The sequence below is a fragment of the Candoia aspera genome, chromosome 2 (assembly GCF_035149785.1).
Source record: "Candoia aspera isolate rCanAsp1 chromosome 2, rCanAsp1.hap2, whole genome shotgun sequence".
In the NCBI taxonomy this organism is placed as follows: domain Eukaryota; kingdom Metazoa; phylum Chordata; class Lepidosauria; order Squamata; family Boidae; genus Candoia; species Candoia aspera.
Genome location: NC_086154.1, coordinates 159,696,474 through 159,717,863, shown reverse-complemented (window position 1 = coordinate 159,717,863; position 21,390 = coordinate 159,696,474). Strand labels below are relative to the sequence as shown.

Sequence of the window (21,390 nt, the reverse complement as noted above, 5' to 3'; positions counted from 1 at the left end):
GCACCGCGGACTCCCGGAGCCATGGACGCCCGCCCCACCCGACCCGAGCCTCAGCTCCAACCCCAAGGGGAGATGGCGACGGAGGCAACCCGACCGCGGGAGGGAGCAGCACGACTTCCGAAACCAGCGGAGGACCCCGCGCCCCACATCGCACCCCAGCAACGGGCGTGGAGCGACAGCCCCACGGTGCTCGACACGGAGGAGGACGACGGAGACACCCATCAGACGGAGGAGGAAGCGGACCCGCGGTGGAGGGACGATGAACCCCCCCCCCCCGAGGACGCGCCAACGGAACCGGCCCCAGCGGCGGTGCGGGCTGTGGACGAGGAGGCACGAGCTGAACTCGCGGCCATGCGGGCTCAGCTGACGGAACTCCGGACCATGCTCCAGGCGCTTATGCCCCCCGCGCCACCCAATGACGTCCCCGCACAAGCCCACACCCCGAGCGAAGCACCGAACCCACACGAGCCAGCGGAAAGCCAGCAGACGGCACAGGCGGCCGACACCACATCCCGGGAAGCGAGAGGCGGGGCCGCGCAAAACGCCCGGGCCCCAAAGGACTTCCCCATCTTCTTCGATGGGACCCCCTCAAAACTCTCGTTTTTCGTCACCAACGCTAGGGAGTTCATGGGGAGGCACGGACACTCCTATGACTCCGAGGCCGACAAGATCGGCGCCGTGGCAATCAAACTCCAAGACAGGGCGGCGGACTGGTACGTCCAACTGTACGAGTCCAGCTCCCCCGCCCTCGCCACCTTCCCTGCTTTCATCAACGAGATGAAAAACTATTTCGAAGACCCCCTAGCCAAAGTACGGGCGAAAAGCGCACTCCAGAGACTTAAACAGGGCGCACGCACGGTCCCTGACTACGCCCTGGAGTTCAAAGCCCTCGCGGGAAAGGTCTGCGACTGGTCTGAGACCACCCTGCTGGAAATCTTCAAGAAGGGGCTCAACCGCGACGTTCTCCAATGGGCCCTCTACCGCGACGACCCAGAAACGTTACACGGGTGGATCCACCTCGCGGGGAAAGCCGAACACGCGCACCGCACCTTCCTTATGACAACCACGGAAGACACAAACTACGTCGGGAAAAAGGTACCCGCACCACACGGGGGGATGGCCGGCCCCATATACCCTAAAAAGAAGTTCAACCGGGAGCCCTGCGGGAGGTGTGGCAAATTAGGGCACAAGACGGCGGACTGCTTCGCCAACCGACCGCCGACCAGCGCGCCCAAGCCCGCCCCGAAAATTAGCCCCAAACCACCCAACCCGGGGCCGCCCCCTCACCGCCGAATGACCGTGGCCACAGCGACACCGGAAGAGGGCTGGGACGCTTACTGGGGAGAAGAGGACAATACCGACCCCGACCAGCCGGCGGGAAATGCTCCCCGCTTGCCCTGAAACGCGTGGCGAGGCAGGCGGCGGGACAGCAACGCGAACCACCTCAACGAAACGACAAAAGCTCCGTAATATTGGCAGCAATTCAACTCTCTGCCGGCAACGGAGCCACCACGGCCGCGGCACTAGTGGACTCGGGGTGCTCAAAAAACCTTATCCACCCCGACCTAGTCGCCAAACTCGAACTCCGCTGCTTCCCCCTCCCCACGCCGCTGGCATTCCACCAGCTGGACGGCTCCACAGCGGGGGGGAAACCAGCCACGCTACAAACCGAGCCGGTCACCCTGCAAATGGGCACTCACACCGAGCGCACATCGTTCGTAGTCACGCCCATCGGACGGCCCATTGCAGTCCTGGGGATGCCATGGCTCGCGAAAAACAACCCGCGGATCAACTGGGCGACCCGCACCTTCACATTCGGCGACGGCGAGTATCGAGCACCAGTACCAGCTGGCAAAAGCAACCCCACGGTAGGACGAGCGGAGGCGACCACACAAGACAACGCCGCTACCACTGCAGACCTACCGGAACAATACGCCGACTTCTCCGAGGTCTTCGGAGAAGCAGAGGCAGACCAACTACCCCCCCACCGCAAGACGGATTGCCGAATCGACCTACTGCCCGACGTCCCCCTACCTAGACCAAAGATCTATTCGATGACCCCGAAGGAGATGGCAACCCTCCGGGAGTTCATCGATAAAAACCTAGACAGGGGATTTATAGAGCCAGCATGCTCACCGGTCGGAGCCCCCGTCCTATTCCGGGAGAAGAAAGACGGGACCCTACGGCTCTGTACCGACTACCGGGGCCTAAACGCGGCTTCCCTGTCCAACAAATACCCCTTACCCCTGGTGAAGGACATGCTCGCCCACCTGTCCACGGGCAAAGTCTTTTCCAAATTGGACCTGCGCGAGGCGTACTATCGCATCCGAATCAGGGAGGGGGACGAATGGAAGACGGCGTTCAACTGCCCCCTAGGCGCTTTCCAGTACAAGGTACTGCCCTTCGGACTCGCGGGGGCCCCTGGGGTGTTCATGCAGCTCATCAATGAGGTACTGCATGAACATCTGTTTAAAGGGGTCCTGGTCTACATCGACGACGTCCTTATTTACACAAAAACATACGAGGAACACGTAACCTTAGTCAGGCAAGTCCTCGACAAGCTCAGAAGGGCGCAGCTCTATGCAAAGCCCACAAAGTGCGAGTTTCACAAAGACCGCCTAGACTATTTGGGGTATCGAATCTCCGGGGACGGCATCGAGATGGACCCCGCAAAAGTCGAAGCGGTACTAAACTGGGAGCGGCCCCGCAACAGACGGCAACTACAGAGCTTCCTGGGATTCGCGAATTTCTACAGGTCCTTCGCCCGGGGGTTCGCTGAGATAGCCCTACCCTTAACGGACCTCCTCAAAACCAAAGGGGTGGGGGACACCAGACGCGCCAAGAACCCAGGCACAGTGCTGAATTGGACTCCCGCGTGCCAGACCGCATTCGACAAGCTGAAAGCGCTGTTCACGACGGAGCCAATCCTCGCGCACCCGGACCCAGAACGGCCGTTCGTGGTCCAAGCCGACGCCTCAGACTTCTCCCTGGGAGCCATCCTCCTACAAAAAGACTCCACGGGGCTCCTGAAACCATGCGCCTACCTGTCAAGGAAGTTCTCCGAGACAGAGAGGCGATGGCACGTCTGGGAGAAAGAAGCCTTTGCGGTGAAATCGGCACTAGAAACATGGCGTCACCTACTCGAGGGAGCCACCCAACCATTCGAGGTCTGGACGGACCACCGGAACCTCGAGGCCCTACGAACGCCTAGACGCCTTAGCCCAAAACAGGTCCGATGGGCACAATTCTTCAGCCGCTTTGATTTCCAGTTGAAGTTCATGCCGGGCAAGAAGAACTTCCTGGCCGACGCCCTCTCCCGGCTGCCCCAAGACGAAGAGCCCGCCCCAGACACCATTGGGACGGTCCTATCCGCCTCGCAACTGGGGATGGCCGTGACCACCCGAAGCGGCGCACGGAGGCAGCTCGACGCTACGGCGCAGCCGACGGCGGGACAACCGGCGACGGAAAGAAGGCAACCGCAACTACCAGGGGGAATGCGCACGGACCTCGCCGCCGCCCTCAAAACCGACCCCTGGTTCCTGGCAAACCCCGACAAGGTAACGATGGCGCAAGACCTAGCATGGGGGGAAGGCAGAATCTACGTCCCGGACTCGCAACGCCAGGCGATCTTGCATAGGTCACACGACGCCAAGCAAGCGGGACACTTTGGTTCCTCAAGACCCTACACCTAACACGGCGGCAATTCTGGTGGCCCGCGCTCAGGCGAGACGTAAAAACCTACGTGGCGTCCTGCCCAACGTGCGCTCGGGCCAAACGGGCACCAGGCAAACCCGCGGGGCTATTGCAACGGGTGGCAGAACCCTCCCGCCCATGGGAGGAAATCTCTATGGATTTTATAGTGGACCTCCCACCCAGCCAGAAGAAAACGGCCATTTGGGTGGTGAAGGACTACTTCTCAAAGCAGGCCCACTTCATCCCCTGCACGTCAGTCCCATCCTCACAACAACTAGCCAAACTCTTCCTCATCCACGTGTACAGGCTACACGGATGTCCCGCACGTGTGGTGACCGACAGGGGCACACAGTTCACCTCCAAATTCTGGCGGGCCTTCTTGAAGCTGACGGGGACCCAACAGGCCCTGTCTACGGCTTGGCATCCGCAGACGGACGGAGCCACTGAGGTTCTTAATGCCACCTTAGAGCAATTTATACGATCCTATACGAACTACCACCAGGACGACTGGGCTGAACTGCTCCCGTTCGCCGAAGTCGCATACAACAACGCCGTCCACACGAGCACGGGAAAAACCCCGTTCGAAGTGGTCTCGGGGCGCGACTTCATCCCCATACCGGAGCTACCTCAACCCCCGGAACCCCAGGTGGACGCCAGCGACTGGGGACGGAAGATCGCGGAAGCATGGCCAGTAATCACGGCGGCGCTGAAGGAGGCACAGGCTGCTTACAAAGAGCAGGCCGACAAGCACCGGCGCCAACAACCGACGTTCCAGGCGGGGGACATGGCCTATCTCTCCACCAAGTTCCTAAAGTCAACCCAACCCTCGAAAAAACTGGGGCCTAAGTACATCGGGCCGTTCCGAGTCACGCAAATAGTGAACCCGGTAGCAATACGCCTGGACCTGCCACACAACCTCCGGAGGCTCCACCCGGTGTTCCACACCAGCCTCCTAAAACCGGCAACCACCTCCCGATGGCACCCAAGCACGCCTCAGCCCGCACCGCTTATGATCGACGGGCAACACCACTTCGAGATAAGGGACATCCTCGACTCACGCAAGCAACGAGGAACCCTACACTATCTGGTCAGGTGGAAACACTTCCCCCACCCGGAATGGGTGGCGGCGCACAACGTTAAAGCGCCTGACCTGACCAGAGCATTCCACCGGGCATACCCCGACAAACCGCAATCAAGGTCAGCAAAACCAACCCCCCCCCCGCAGGCCTCCCCCCGCCTCCCGTGCCCCAAGGGAAGGGGCCCCCCCCAAGCCCGCGACTTGGGTGGACCTTCCCCCCCCCGGGACTCACTCCCCCCGCCCCGGGCCCACGGGGTGGTGACAAACGATCGCCAGCACCCTCCCCCCGCCCCTTGGCCGCGGGGGAGTGGCAAGCAAGTCAACAGGGCAACCTGGGGGCAACGCCCAGGAGACACAACAAAGGCGACGCACTCCAAATAAGCAAAAAAGGGCCCTACCTGGAGCTGAGCAGCACCCGACCAGCCACGCCTCTCGCCTCGCCGAACTGAGCCAAACAAACAGGGTGTGGTTGGAGCATGCGCACGCCAGGTCAGAACCCGAGCATGCGCACCATGGACACACCCTGGGAAGGCACGTGGTAGAGGGAGGAGCAAAGGGAGGGGCGACAACTACTCCGGCGGGAACTTTGAAAAAAAAAAAAAAAAAAAAAAAAAAAAAAATGGCGTTTTGACAGCTCCATGGGGGAAACCCAGAAACCCGGGGGAGAACACTATTCGGAAAGGGGGCAGTATGTCATGAGTGCCGTTGAGCTAAAGTAATCAGCGCAATGGCACTCATGACAATGACAAGGAAATAGGTGAAGGGGTACAAGTTAAGTAGCCATCAACCCACAACGACTAACGGCTAACAAACAATAGATAAACGGATCACGGAGCCACCCAAGCCATCAGCAGCAATACCACGGGGATCGCCCAGCTGAAAGCAATCAGCAGAAGAATGAAAACCTGAGGATGGGCGATCCTAGAAACCCTCAACCAATGGCAGGGCAACGCATGGGACAAAGGGGGGTGACGTGACCGAGAGCGAGGGGGCGCTGACCGGCGCGGGGTATTTAAACCCCGCACCGGCGCGCTCCTGTCACTCTCAGCTTTTTCTAACAACGTTGTACCTATCCTGAAATAAACCAGAGCCTGCTTTGCAACCCAGTGTCTGAACGTTATTCAGAGGTAGGCAGCGCATGACACTGAGCCATTATATTTGGGAATAGCACTTTGTGTCTTTCCCCCCCACTATGAATACACTAAGTGGGAAAGGGTTGGTGTGTACCAGAAACTAGCAGATGTTTCCTGGTGAAAGAAAATATCTTATTTGCATGATATTAGCTGAATGCTGAAATCAGGTGAAATAACTGATGCACATTCAGGTGTGTTCTAGGCTAGCTTCAGTGGCTTTTCCTTTGTCCGAACGAACAACTTTATATGAATGTAAAAAATATGAAAAAAAAGTCAAAGAAGCTTACCACATCTTTAAAAGTTGCAAGAAGATGATTAACCCCTTAATCCTTTAGATCAAATTCAGTCTCAACAATTAAATGGAATTCTTGGGTTAGTACCTGTAGATACCTGGATTTAGAGTCAGGCAGTTATTTTGTCCTTCTTTTATATTAAATTGTGACCCACACTCCCACCCAGGAAAATCTGATTCTCCAGGATGGGTGTCTGGTAGTGTCCTTTATTCACCCATGCAGACATGAGACAGATTATTTATTAAAATTAATAAATTATGGTGCATCACTCAAAACAAAATCACAGGATCCCAAATATTTCAAATTTGTAATACTTTGAGCTCAAAACACTCCATTTTAAATTTGGAATCTGTAAGGGATGTTTTATTTTGAACTGGCAGTGGGGGTGTTTCAAGCTCAGATGATTTACAGAATGGCAAAATGGGGCACTTGACCCTCAAAATGTTCCAGATTTAAATTGTTTTTTGTCTATCCCTAATAAATAAGCCTTCTGGAACAACATTTTAGCGTTGCAATATATCCTTCTTCTGGCAGGGAGTAGCGTCAAGTGTGCATATGGAAATATGCACCATATGGGTGGCCAGCTTATGGCTCAGAGCCCCCTTTTGGAACCTCTAATGTTTTTACGATTCTAAGAATTTTGTTTCTCACTATTTTAACACAAGGAAACTAGGAAAGCTCTAGCTTGATCTAAAATAGGCTTAATACAGTTCAAAAAGCTGTCTTCCAAACAAACAAATGAAGTCTTGACCCAGGTAAATACAGTATGCAGCTTCACCTACTTTGCAGTATCACTCCATCAGCAGCTATGGCCACCGAAATGTTGCCGCCCTGTGCAATATAGATTCTAACCAGCATGGGGCAGTGGAAAGGCTTCTTAAAAAACTGCAAGCTCAGAACTCTTAGTAACACTTTCTGGCAAAATTAGCAAAGCTGTCTTTTTGTAGAAAGGATGAATGTGCTCCAGTTCATCCATTTCCTCCCTACACACAAATGTTCAGCCAGCAGGAGATACATGCAGTCCAGTACTGGAGAGGGAGGCTGAGCAACTCTGAAAGAACTGATTATAGCAATGTTAACTGTATTCATGATTTAGGAGTGTTACAAAGTAATAAAAGACTTGAACATCTGGTTTAGATTACTCCAATTTGCACCACGTGAGGCACCCAGAAAGTTCAGCTGTTCCAAAATGCAGCAGTCCACATGTTTACTGTCCGTCTCAATATTGCCATATTGCACCATTGTTGCTGAGCTTCATTGGTTACCAGTGCGTTTCTGGTTGTCATTCAAGGTGCTGGTTGCTATCTCTAGACAACAGAATTTATTTATTTATTATTTTCTATCCTGCCTTTATTATTTTTATAAATAACTCAAGGCAGGAAACACACCTATTACTCCTTCCTCTTCCTCTTTTCCCCACAACGACAACCCTGTGAGGTGAGTTGGGCTGAGAGAGAGGGACTGGCCCAAGGTCACCCAGCTGGCTTTCATGCGTGAGGTGGGACTAGAACTCACAGTCTCCTGGTTTCTAGCCTGGTGCCTTAACCACTAGATCAAACTGGCCCTCCAGTTAATAATGAAATGCACATGGATTATATTCATGCATTATATCCTTCAGGCATAAGCCTGATGAGACAGGGAAGAGTTCTTATTTTGATTTCATTTCCATTAAATTTCCAAGTAAGATTTGGATTGATGGCATAGATCTTAAACCAAGGAGTTACATAATCTTTAGAAACCAGTACTGTTTGTAACTCTCAACCGTTCACAGTCTGAATATTTGCACCAGTCCAAAACAATTCCTACCAAGCAGCAGGCATGTTGTGGTGGGGAAAAACAGAAGAAGCACTTCGTAAGCCACCTTGAGCTCCTGAATGAAATGGAAACTCTCTTTCCTTAAGTCCAATTTCCTAGGACTTTCTGTTTCCCCTTCAAGTCTGGGCATAAAGAACTGTTCATTTGGCCATCATTATGCTCCCCCCTCCACCACTTGGGGATATTGGTTGCCCCTGCCCCTTGGGGATGCCCTGCTAGTGCTGCTGAGTTCCCAGAGTTCACCATAAAGCACAGGAGACAATATGGAGCTAAGGGGAATAAGGGTAATTCCAGTGGAAGGCAGATTTATATGCTTAAGGGGTTTTTCTCTCCCCTATTGCTCTAGCGGGAGACCAGTAATTACCTGGAAGGTGCAGTTCATTTTCTAGATTTTATGAAGAAAGTTGTAGCTGATATCACAGATCAACAAAGCACTGAATATTACCAGTATTTGGATAGTCATGTTTTCCTCTTTTCTCTGCATTTGTTTTCTCCCTAGCTGGCTGTATAGAATTCTGCCTTCCGTTTGCCATAAGCCCTTTCAGCCTATTGATCAGGGTTATCTGACACATAACTGGAATGGAACTGAACCTGAACCCAACCAGGTAATCATATTTAATGCAAGGACCCAAGCAAAGAATGTTACAGTTGAAATAAAAACCTTTGGCTCCTTTCATGGAAAGGAAATATCCTGTTTCTGTATAATGGCTCCAGGGTACTACTGTTGCCATTCACTTTTATAACTTCCCAACAGGCTTAGCCAGACCCAGCTTGGCTGTTGTTCTCCTGAGTGCCATTTTCCCCATACAGTTCAGTTTGAAATCACTTCTGGTTGAATTTTTTTAGAAGCCTTCATTCAGGTGTTTTTCCACACTCTGCATAAGCTATAATCTCCCAAAACAAACCCTTCCACCTCTGTGACTTGCTTTGAATGGATCTCATCATTCGTTATCCCTGTATTCAAAAGGTGGAGAACAAATGGACCAAGGAACTACTTACCAAACGGTCAAACACAGATATCTGGGAAGGTTCTTGAGAAGATAACAGAAATTGATCAGTATACAGCTTGCAAATAAATCAGCATGGATTGGTTAGAACCAGTCCTGAGAGTTTAAATTTATCTCATGTTTGATCTGGTAACTTCCTTAGCAGATGCATTTTATTTCAATTTTAAGAAAGTGTTTGCAAAGATACCCTCATTACATTTGCCACCCAGAGTACACTGGAGTTGGGTGGCCAATAAATTTATAATAATAATAGGGCAAGCAAGAACTGATGGGACCACGAAATAGACGAAGTAGTAGAAAATGAAGATGCTAAAGTGTTCTGGGACCTTAGAATTCAGACAGACAAGCATCTGCCACACAATACCCCAGTCTTAACAATTGTTGCTAAGACAAAAAAGTCTGGAGAGTGGACATTGTAATACCTGGAGACAACAGAATAGAAGAGTAAGAACTGGAGAAAATCACAAAATACGAAGACCTGCAAATAGAAATAGAACAACTGTGGCAAAAGAAAGCATAGTAATAGTAATAGGCATCTTGGACAATCCCAAAACATCTGGAGCACCACTTGAACACCATCAGCATTGACAAAATCAACATCAGTCAATTGCAAAGGCAGCTTTAACTTGGAACAGCTTACATCCTGCAATGATACCTTTAATATTATTAAACAACAATATTGCCTATCCCAGGTCCTTGGAAAGGACTTGATAGGTGGACAAAAATGCCAAATCCAGTCTAAACATCTGGCTGACTGTGTGATCAATCATAATAATTCTACTTATCAAATTAAAGTGGTGGCTGATTGGTATAAAAATTAAGTCAGCTGGCACTAATACTTATCACAGCTGTTTCAAAACTCATACTCAAGTGCTCATCAGTAGTTCCTCATCCTCAAACTGGAACTGAGATATCAAGTAGAGTAATACAGAATTTCAACCTATCGGGTTGAAAGGGACCTTGGAGGTCTTCAAATATAAGCCTCTGCTCAGAGCAGGCATCCTCAGACCATCCCAAACAAATGACCCTCCAACCTTTTTTTGAAAACCTCCAGTGATGGAGCATCCATGATTCCAGGGGGCAGTCTGTCCCATTACTTCATAGCTCTTACAGTCAGGAAATCACTCCTTAGTTCAAGTTTGGATCTCTCTCTGCAAAGAATCCACCTGTTGATTCTTGCCCTACCCTCAGAATCTATAGAGAATAAATCCACACCCTCTTCCCTGTAACGGCAGTTATCAGAAAACTGCCATCATATCTCCCCTTAGCCTTTTCTACTTTATGCTGAAGATACCATTAGTCGTAGGATTTAGCCTCCAACCCCCTCACCATCTTTGTTACTCTTATATGCATCCTTTCCAGTTCCTCAGCATCTTTCTTGTACTGTGATGATGACCAAACTTGGACATTGTATTCCAGGTGTGGTCTGACCAGTGCAGCATAGTGCGAATCAATCACTTCCTTTGATCTCATTGCTATATGTCTGTTGATGCAGCCCAAGATTGCATTCGTTCTATAAGGTTGTATATTGGATCTTGTACTGGTACATGTACATTTTTATTAATGACTAGACAACCCATGACCTCTTGGGTCATCATATTAGCGATTAGACAACCCATAACCCATTGGGTCATCATTTCAGAGATATTTCCTTACCAGATTCCTCAGTGCTTTCAACAATGGCAGAGCTCCTGATGTACTGCCTTCACTGGAAAAGTTCTTAAAAATTCAGGGAGGTATTCAGAGATGTACTGTATCTTCCTTGAAAATAGCCCATATCATTCATATTGAAGTATATAGCACAGTCAAACATCAGGAGCTGACCACAGGAAATGTTTTATGACATTTTGTATTATGTCATAAAATGTATAAAATTTGCCAAATTTCAATTCCATGGGAGTCTTGGATCCTGGATTTTGGATGCATTCTGTAAGTTAGCCCAATTGAGGTAACCTAGGTTTAAAAATTGTTGGCCTATGATGCACCATTTTGCCCAGTTAAAGGTTACAAACAGATATGATAGTTTTAATACTATAAGATTTGGTTGAAAAGGTGGAGGGAATGCTAATCTGATTTGCAAATGATACAAAATTGGGTGGAATTTTCTGGGGTGGAATACCCCAGAAGACAGAAATAAAATTCAAACCAATCTTGATATGTTAGAGCAGAGTTTCTCAACCAGGGTTCCATGGAACCCTAGGGTTCTGCAAGAGGTCACTAGGTGTTCTCTGGGAGATCACAATTTATTTAAAAAATTATTTCAAATTTGGGCAACTTCGCATTAAAAAGGTGAGTTTCATTCTTTATTTTTAGTTCAAAAACACTGTTATTGCATATATATAGGCCTACACATAAACAAATATAATACTTTTGTAAGTTCTGGCCTATATTTGAGCCTAAATGTGCAGGGGTTCCCCAAGGCCTGAAAAAATATTTCAAGGGTTCCTCCAGAGTCAAAAGGTTGAGAAAGGCTGTGTTAGAGAAATGGGCTAAAAATAACAGAATGGAATTTGTTGACTGTATGGGCCAGCAGTGTGATATTGGGAGGGAGGGAGGGAGGGAGGGAGGGAGGGAAGGAAGGAAGGAAGGAAGGAAGGAAGGAAGGAAGGAAGGAAGGAAGGAAGGAAGGAAGGAAGGAAGGAAATGCAATTTAGGCTGCATCAACAGAAGTATATTAATTATAGTATAAAATACCTGAGATGGCATCAATTATTTTAGAATGATGTTTGTCTCTTTCTTTTAGTTGAGATGGAAGCCGTTTGAGATCCCTACAATCCCTCAAAGAAAGTTGGACTTTGTAACTGTAAGTAACCACATAGAAGCATTAAAAGTATTTTATGCTTAATCTTTCTGATATGAGAAAGAATGGTGTTTTCAACTTGAAGAGAAGGGTCATGGTGGACTTACCTCCAATCTTAATTCTTGTATGCATACACATTAACCTACAGGTAGTTCTCATTTAGTGACTTCATTTAGCGACCATTCACAGTTATGATAGTGATGAAAAAAGAAATTTATGACCAATCCTTGCATTTACAACCTTTGTAATGATAATGGTTTTAGGTATTTAAATTGTTTTAGCTTTGTTGTACGCTGCCCAGAGTCACTTATTTTGTGAGATGGGTGGCTATATAAATTGGACAAATAAATAAAATTATGATGGTAACCAAAGGAAATCAAAGGGATTCTAATTATTATGCCTGCGTTTTCTTATAATTAATTTCTTTTATAGGGACTATACACTTTGTGTGGTGCTGGTGAGCCAAAGTCACGGAATGGGCTTGCAATCCACATCTTCATCTGTAACACCTCCATGATTAACAGGTCGGTGACTTGTGTTGCAGTCAAGGTATCTCATGGGTTCTACCTAAACTTCTAACTCCAGAAGTGTGGATATATGGAGATGCTCTGACTATTCATTGAGATTTGACTGCTATCAAGGAACTTTTCCCTCCTTTCCTTTTTCATCCCCTCATTGATATATTATACATAATTAAAAGGTTTATGTCACAAGATGGGGCAGATTGGTCCTAGCTTGATTCTTTATCAAATGTTGCAAATTTAATTACAACTTTGGTGAACCTTGATTCAGGCCTTCTTATCTGATTAGAAGAGGGACCTGAATTTAAAATGACTTCTCCTCCCCCCCCCAAAAAGGTTAAACAGAACATTTTACTGATCTCAGATCTGAGCTGGTTAAATTATTTGGGGAAATCAACTGTTTTTCCTTTCAAGTAAATATAGTAAGTTATCTTAGAAAAGTATAGTGTCAATGGGCAGAAGAAAAACATACAGGAATATTATTCTCTCAGTGGGTCAGAAACAAGACATAGCAATCCATTTGGCAAGAGAATTTTTAGAAATTTATGCATCGCTAGAACAGGTAATTGACCTTGCTAAAATACTGGAGTTCCACTTTTTAAGAAGAGCAGCGCATTCTCTAACAATAGGAACCAGGAAATTGTCCACTAAGGAGGATTAATATTTTACATGGGATGGGGGATTCCCAATCTACCAAACCTCTTTACAAGGCCTGCTTGCTGACTGATTGATGGAAACAGTTCTTCCTTTTAACCTTGTCTGGTGGGAAGTGATTGATATGCTGTAAAAGCTAATTCAGAAATCCAGGATTGGCAGTCATATGTAAACCCCAAAACAACATGTAGCAGAAAAATGAAAGGCTGTTTTCAATAAAATCATAGACAAGTAATTTGGCACACAGCTCCCCAGGTGGTAGCAAAATACTCTTCCATTGATGGTTCTGATACTCATTTGACTTGGGAGGAAAACAAGGCCTGTCAAAGGCTGAAATATCTGCTGTTCATTCACAATTTAAAAAACTGACTTTCAGTGCTTGCTGCTTTGACTCATCAGAACTCACTCAGAAAGGTAACCGTATTTCTCCATTTTCTTTAAATTAAGCCAAACATTCTAGTACTCCCACAGGGGTTTTCTTCTCAGGACCATGTGGCAGGAAAGGCTGGGATGGGGGAGACAATTTCCTACTCCAAGTGAAATCTGCAGACATACACACCCTCCCAGGGTGAATGTGGCTTCACCCAGTGCAGTTCCTGGTCGAGAAGGAAGCTCCGATTTTAGCCTGACTTGTTCCATGGTCTACGAACAAGACTTCCTTAATAGAAACCTCTGAAAATAATAGATTTAAGTTCTAGCACTATAATACACTACGGTCTAGTGTTTACCCCAAAGTTCTTATCGGGTGGTTAGAGTAATGGAGGGGGAGTCAATGTCTTCACTGCCTCCCTGAAGGATTTACACAGCAGAGTTTAGATCTAGCATAACAGGGGAAGGAGTAAAAGCACCTCTACTTCCAAAGCAAAATACATGGTAAAGGAAAGGTATGGTGAAAAAGTCAGTCCCTGGGAGGTGATTAGAATAAAATAGGTCGCAGCCAAGCTTGTTGGTTTTCATGTTTCCATCCAAACATAAAGCAAACTCCTGCTGATTTCATTACGGTACTAGTAGCACCTACGCATTAGATATACTAAAGTGATTTAAATAACCCTTTACCATCCTGAATGCCCTATGGGCAGAACAGTGGAATATAAATCATGAACCTAACTAAAAGAAAATAAAGCTGTATAGGGTTGCTTGAATGTTCCTCACACAAAAAATAATCTCTGTACACATAAAACTAGCATGGAAGTTATCAGCTCCTTTTCTATAAATGTAGTCTTTTTTGCCTGGGAGATAATTATTTCTTGGTGAAATTATGTAAGAATGATGAAGGACATGATATACAGCTTTGAGAAACACTACAACCTGGCAACTGTGTAAATGTAAATTTAGATAAAATAATTCATGGAAAATGCATAGCGTAGCAATAGGACTGTGTATGCTTTGAGAATGATTTGAAAGAGGTGCTCTGGGAAGGATTTATTTAAAGCAGCCTTCTCTCTTTTCTGGCAAGCCTAAAAAAAGATGCCACTCCTTTAATGGCCTATTATGCTGATACCAGAATGCAGCAAATTATGCTGACTATATGGACTAGAACTTTGCATGCTTTTTTGCAGATATGTATAGTTTGCCCTTCTTATTCTAAGCACATGAAATTGACTTCCACATTTAATATTGTGGAATTTTTGTAAGAAATTTAGTTGAAAATTGTGTTTCATTGAAATCAGTTGGAATTTCCTTCAAATTACAAATTTAGAACGCAGAGTTCCCCAAAATTGTGTGAGCAAAGCCATCACTTGGGTTTTTTTTTCAAAATAGATGTTTTTGCAATTCTGATGGAGACTTTCTGATTGGTGAGTTGCCAACTATTATTCTGATAGTTTGTAAACTGTTATTTCTTTTATAATCTGGAATGTTAATTGGGCTAATGAAAGAATGTGAATAATGCTTATTACAGAATAAGATTACATTTATTTATTTGATTGATTGATTGATTGATTTCTATAGCCGCCCATCTCAACAAGTGACTCTGGGCGGCTTACAAGAATAAAACCGTAAAACAAAACAATTATAATTAAAACAGTTAAAATATAAAATAAATACAAAATAAATATATATGGCTGCCAAGTGAGCAATGCATAGATATTAATACAGCCAAGAGACGGGACCATCCACATGCTCGAGGCCCCAGGCCCGGGCACAAAGCCAGGTCTTTACGGCCTTACAAAAGGCCAACATGGTCGAGGACATCCTAATTTCTGGAGGGAGGATGTTCCAGAGGGCAGGTGCTACGGAGGAGAAGGCCCGCCTTCTAGTTCCCGCCAACTGACACTCCCTGACTGACGGGACCCGCAGCATACCCAACCTACTAGATCAAATTGGACAGGCAGAAACAACTGGGAGGTGGTCCCTTAGGTAACCTGGCCCCAAGCCATGAAGGGCTTTAAAGGTGACAACCAGCACCTTGAATTGCACCCGGAAGCACACTGGCAACCAATGCAGCTCACGTAGCAGTGGTGTTACATGTGCCGAGGAGCCAACACTATTTACTATCCGTGCAGCTGCATTCTGCACCAGTGGAAGCTTCCGAATGCTCTTCAAGGGCAGCCCATGTAGAGCGCATTACAGTAGTCCAGACGGGAGGTCATGTGGGCATGAGTGTGAGCAAAGCCTCTCGGTCTAGGAATGGGCACAGCTGGCACACAACCCGAAGGTGTGCAAAGGCCCTCCTAGCCACGGCTGCCACCTGCTCTTCAAGCAGGAGCCGTGAGTCTATGAGGACCCCCAGATTGCGCACCGGGTCCGTCTGGGGCAGTGCAACCCCATCCAAGAACAGAGGTGGGAAAACCTTAGCACCGGGAGGCTCACAAACCCAAAGCCACTCAGTCTTGCTTGGGTTGAATCGGAGCCCATTGCACCCCATCCAGGCCCTCACAGCCTCCAGGCACTGAGTCAGGACATCCACAGCATCACTCAGGCGGTCTGGGGTAGAGATATAAAGCTGAGTATCATCAGCATATTGATGGTATCTTACCCCAAACCGTCGGATCACCTCCCCCAACGGTCTCATGTAGATGTTAAATAGGAGAGGGGAGAGAACCAAGCCCTGAGGCACCCCACAAAGTAGGGGGCGTGGGCTGGACCTTCCCCATCAAAGCCGTCTGGAACCGACCCCGGAGGAAGGAGGAGAACCAGCACAATACTATGCCGCCCACCCCCAACTCCAGAAGCCAGTCCAGAAGGATACCATGATCGATGGTATCGAAGGCCGCTGAGAGGTCAAGAAGAGCAAGGATGGTCGCACTGCCCCCATCCCGCTCCCGCCAGAGGTCATCTAAGAGTACGATCAATGCCGTCTCAGTATCGTAACCCGGCCTGAACCCTGACTGAAAAGGGTCCAGATAATCTGCTTCATCCAGGGTCCTCTGCAGCTGCCATGCGACCACTCTCTCCACAACCTTCCCCAAAAAAGGGAGGTTGGAGACTTGACGAAAACTGTCCAGGATGGTTGGGTCAAGCAATGGCCCCTTGAGGAGAGGACGCACCACTGCCTCCTTAAGAGCCGGCGGGAGCACCCCTTCTCTCAAAGAGGAATTAACCACTGCCCAGACCCAATCACGTGCCTCCTCCCAGGCAGCCTTCACCAACCAGGAAGGGCACGGATCTAATACAGAGGTGGCCAAACTAGTAGCTGCGAGGGCCCTGTCCACTTCCTCAGGTGCAACTGGATCAAACTCCCCCCAGATAACCATGCCAGACTTTGCCCCTGTATCCTCCACTGGTCCTGCCTTAAAGCTGGAGTCCAACATAGAGCGAATGTGAACTTTATCCGCTAGATGCGCAGCATATTCCTCACAGCGACCCTGCAGGTGAGGCTCAGTATTATTCCCTCCGAGGAGGGGCCAAGTCACCCGAAATAGGGCCACCGGACGGCTATCTGCAGATGCAATAAGGGCGGAGAAATAACATTTCACCACCCTTACCGCCACGAGGTAGGCTCTAATAGCAGCTCTAGCTCGTGTTCGGTCGTCTTCACTCCCCGTCTTCCACCAGCAGCGCTCCAGGCTTCCCTTAGCCCTCTTAAGCCTCCTCAGCTCCTCCGTAAACCACGGGGAGCTGTAGGAGCTATGGGCATGGAGAGGCCGCTCAGACACAATCCAATCCAAGGCCCCAGCCACTCCCTCATTCCATGCAGCCACCAAGCCCTCAATCGGACCATGCAGCAGACTTCCCGGAACAACCCCGAGCTCCCTCTGAAACCCAATTGGGTCCATCAGTCGCCTGGGGCGGGCCGATCTAATAGGCCCAGCCTCCCTGCGGAGGGGGGTGGTGCCAGAGAACTGGAGGCTCACCAGGCAGTGATCTGACCATGACAGGGGAGAAACCAAGATCTCCCCCAATTTCAGAGCACTCTGCCACTGCTCTGACAGAAAAACCAGGTCAGGCAAATGACCACCATTATGCGTCGGGCCCTGGATTACTTGGGACAGGCCCATGGCTGTCATGGTAACCATGAACTCCCGAGCTACCTCTGCCCCCGCCCCCAAGGAAGGCAGGTTGAAATCCCCCAAGACCATGAGCCTGGGGAACTCCACCGCCAACCCAGCTACAGAGTCAAGGAGCTCAGGCAGGGAAGTTGCTACGCAGCAGGGAGTCTGGTACAATAGCAACAGTCCCAGCTGATCCCTACAGCCCAACTTAACAAACAGGTCTCGCACCCGGCAATCTGAAGAGCAGCACCCCTGGATGCCTCCCAAGTGTTTCAGATGACCACCGCCACCCCACCGCACCTACCCTGGAGTCTCGGCTGGTGCCACACCCAGTAACCAGCTGGGCACATTTCAGAAAGGGGGGCTCCCCCTTCCTCTCCCAGCCAGGTTTCTGTGATACAAGCCAGGTCAGCTTTCTCATCCATGATCAATCATGGATGTGGGTGGCCTTATTACAAACTGACCTGGCATTCAGTAGCAGCAGCTGACAGCCCAGGTCCTTGAAAGTCTGCCAACCTGGACCCGGGAGTGAGTTCGAGGGGCTGGAACGTGCCACAGGAACAATATACCTGTGACCCCTTCCACATACAAATCTTGCCCCTCATCTCCCACCATTTCTCCCTCTGCCCGTCACTACTGGGATACTATAGCCTGCCCTCATCCCTTCAGAACCCTTACATACTAATCAAATAAAAATAAGACTTGGGCTACCCATTTTATAGAATAAAGTTTTATAAAGACAGGTGTCCTAGAACAGGATCCTGTAGATACAGTTCTCTGCACATACTTCCAATATTTCTGCCTTCTTCATGAGAGTGTACAGTTTACAACATCCAGATTGGCAAGAAAGTAAGAGGAGTTAGAAAACTGTCCTATTTGAGAGCAATGTTAGAAAAAGTTTATTAGCAGCTTTGCAATCAGAGATGACAACAGGGAAAAGTCAATCTGACTTGAAGAAAAAAAAATCCAAATATCAAATAGTACTTTTAATAGTAGGGTTATGGGACCAAAAAAAAAAAAAAAATCTACGAGGCATCAGAAAACAGTGTCTTTATACTCCAACTCCAGCTTCTCTCCCATCATATTGCCACTTACCACAGTGACTTTTTTTGTCTCTTCAAGTCAGTGCTGACTCTTGGTGACTGCCTGGAGAAGTTCCTGCAGTTTTCTTGGCAAGGTTTTTCTGAAGCGGTTTGCACTGCCTGCTTCCTAGGGCTGAGAGGGAGTGACTGGCCCAAGGTCACCCAGCTGGCTTCGTGCCTAAGGCAGGACTGGAACTCACGTCTCCTGGTTTCTAGGCTGGTGCCTTAACCATGACACCCGACTGGCTCTCACTATAGTGACTAATGCCTCCCAAATTGTTTCTGACTCTAATTAGATCTGGGGACCGTTGCAGGAGCTTGAGACACCAGCCCAATAGCATACATTTGACATCTTCAACGCCATAGCCTTTGCCTTCCATACAATCTGAATATGTTGGTTGCTTATCGACACAACCCTCAGGCATACCTAATAGGAATTTGCGATGAAACACAGTATCAAGGGGAATATTAAAACATAGAAGCTTGTGTATGTCAATATCGTCTCCTAATTTTTTATTTTTTTAAATTTAACAAGATTAATTTAAAAAGCAAGATATTTTTCTTTTTCTTAAAGTATCACAACATTATCTGGGGCAAACAACATATATAATAGAGTAACAGAAATTTGAATAATAAATAAATAAAATATATAAACCTGCGCTTGCATTTTCTTTGTCCAGTACCACAGCAAGGCAAACTGCTCATCACTACAGAGTTTGGCAAGCTGCTAGCGGAGCCCAATGAGATCTGTGTCATTCAGGTAGGCACTGGAGCAATATGGCTATTCTTCACTCTTTACCACATGTGCCTCCTGAGTGAAATGGACAGATGAACAATGATGTGTATCCATGTTTGAATTAATTCCATGGTTTCTATTTTTTTTAAAAAAGATGCCTACTTTTCATACTTCCTTTAAAAAGATGTAATATTTTTAAAGAAAAACATGGCACTCGTGTGTGCAACATTTTCAATAATGTGAATGGATCTCCTTCAGATTGTTTGTGTGAGATTAATACTGCATCGTTTTAGAAAAATATTCCACATATCAGTCAAGACTTTGTTTCTTTTATCACCAACTAAGCATAACATAGACTCAAATACTTCCTCGCTTGCTCATAATGCTTCTACCTCTACAGCTGAATATAAGTCCATGTTTGGGCAATATGCCCGCCTGATTCTAGGAGAACCTCTTTCTACTGCAGTCTTTACATTGTTCCTACTTTAGGCTGCTTACAGTTATATACAATCTGCTCACAAACTAACACATTTGTCATATTAAGATGAATAACCTGTATATACACAATAGTACTACAAAATTTTCAGTGGGGGAACTGAGCTAAGTCTTCAGAAAGTAACATGTCAGAGGGATTTTATTAGGAGAAAAATCAATGAGAGTTAGGAAATTGGAAAGCTTCTGAAAAGGAAAGTGCATTCTCAGTAGCTACCACCACACTTTGGAACTCCCTCCTGGCAGAGAGCTGGTTGCCTTCATTCCTCTGGGGTTTTAGGAAAATGGAGATTTGCCAGTTCCAATTTGCACTGGAGGACAGTATAATATAAGTGATGTTTGTATCATCTGGTTTTTATCCTTTTTTGATTCTGTCATTGTTATATGTTCTTGGGGTTTGGGAACTATTGTTTTATGTTGATGTTATTAGCCTCCAGGAACGGATAGCATAGAAGCAAATAAATAGCTACATTTTTGTAGTATCAACAGAAATTCAGATGCTTTTGTAAAGATACCTCCAGCACTTGATACAGTAATTCAACTTTAGATATAGCTTTATCTCAGGGCTACCTTTAATAGAACTTTTCCGCTACTTTAAGAAAGAAAACCATAATGTGATTGCTCAACATGCTTTAGCTACTCAGTCGTGATTAAGCAAACTACATTATTTTCATGAAGACCTTAATGGAGATAAGTGGGAATTTGATATATTCTCTAACAGCGTATTGTTGTTTGGAGCAATAATCATCAGTTCTAATATTTACATTTGTACTCTGTCTCCTCCTTAGAAAGGGATGCGTTTTAGTGTGGAAGTATTTGGAGAAACTAGAGGCTATATCCTGGAAATATATGGTGTACATTTTGAGTTGCCTGACCTAGGACCTATTGGTAAATATACTTAATACTATTTCTGCTTCCAAAAATAATTATATAACTTTTCTTATTAGGATTGTCTAATTAATATATATTTATTTAACACTCTTAGCATGCATTTATGTTTTTATGTATGAGCTATATGGAGCTGGGTGACAAATGATTCATGACAACAACAACAAAAATCTAATGTTCTATCCCAAGGTATGGAGGGTATGTTTTATACAAACAAATCGATGAGCATCTCTGTCCTTTATAATGCTAATAAAGCCAATGAGAAAACATCCACTAGTCATGACAATAGCTGTAATACTTCGAATGCTTCCTGGGAATTCTGGGAGTAGCCATATAAATAGCCTTTGAAGTTGGGGTGCGCTGAATCAGTACATACACATTTGCAATTCTTTCAGCTTCTCCTGAATGTGCCAACATTGTTGCAGTTTTTCAGAATTCATTTTCCAGTTTCTTCCAACTGAGCTCTCTTAACTGCAACCAACCAAACCCTCCCTCTATGTTATTTTTCCACACCTCTGAAGAGAGAGGGAGATAAAGAGGCTGAAATAATCAATCTTTAATATGATCATATGGCCAGAAGTCAATTACTGTACAGTTAAAACAGATACAGGTAGTCCTCACTTAGGAACCACTTGTTCAATGACCATTCAAAGTTACAACAGTGCTGAATGAGACTTACAGCCATTGTGGCCATTGCAGCATCCCCGGCAGTGCATAATTATGACAGTTGCAGGGTCCCACAGTCACATGATTGCCATCTACAAC

The 21,390-nt window shown here is 46.9% G+C and overlaps 1 protein-coding gene across 2 annotated transcripts in view; it reads left to right on the top strand.

The window, feature by feature from the left end:
- The window catches only part of HGD (homogentisate 1,2-dioxygenase), a 39,373-nt gene that overhangs the window by 10,015 nt on the left and 7,968 nt on the right, over positions 1–21,390 (top strand). For both annotated transcript variants that reach the window (XM_063294604.1, XM_063294602.1), the window contains 6 exons: positions 8,512–8,617; positions 11,763–11,822; positions 12,252–12,343; positions 14,756–14,790; positions 19,190–19,269; positions 20,526–20,625. In XM_063294604.1, the coding sequence (XP_063150674.1) occupies positions 8,512–8,617; positions 11,763–11,822; positions 12,252–12,343; positions 14,756–14,790; positions 19,190–19,269; positions 20,526–20,625 (473 nt within the window). The remainder of the gene's footprint in view (positions 1–8,511; positions 8,618–11,762; positions 11,823–12,251; positions 12,344–14,755; positions 14,791–19,189; positions 19,270–20,525; positions 20,626–21,390) is intronic.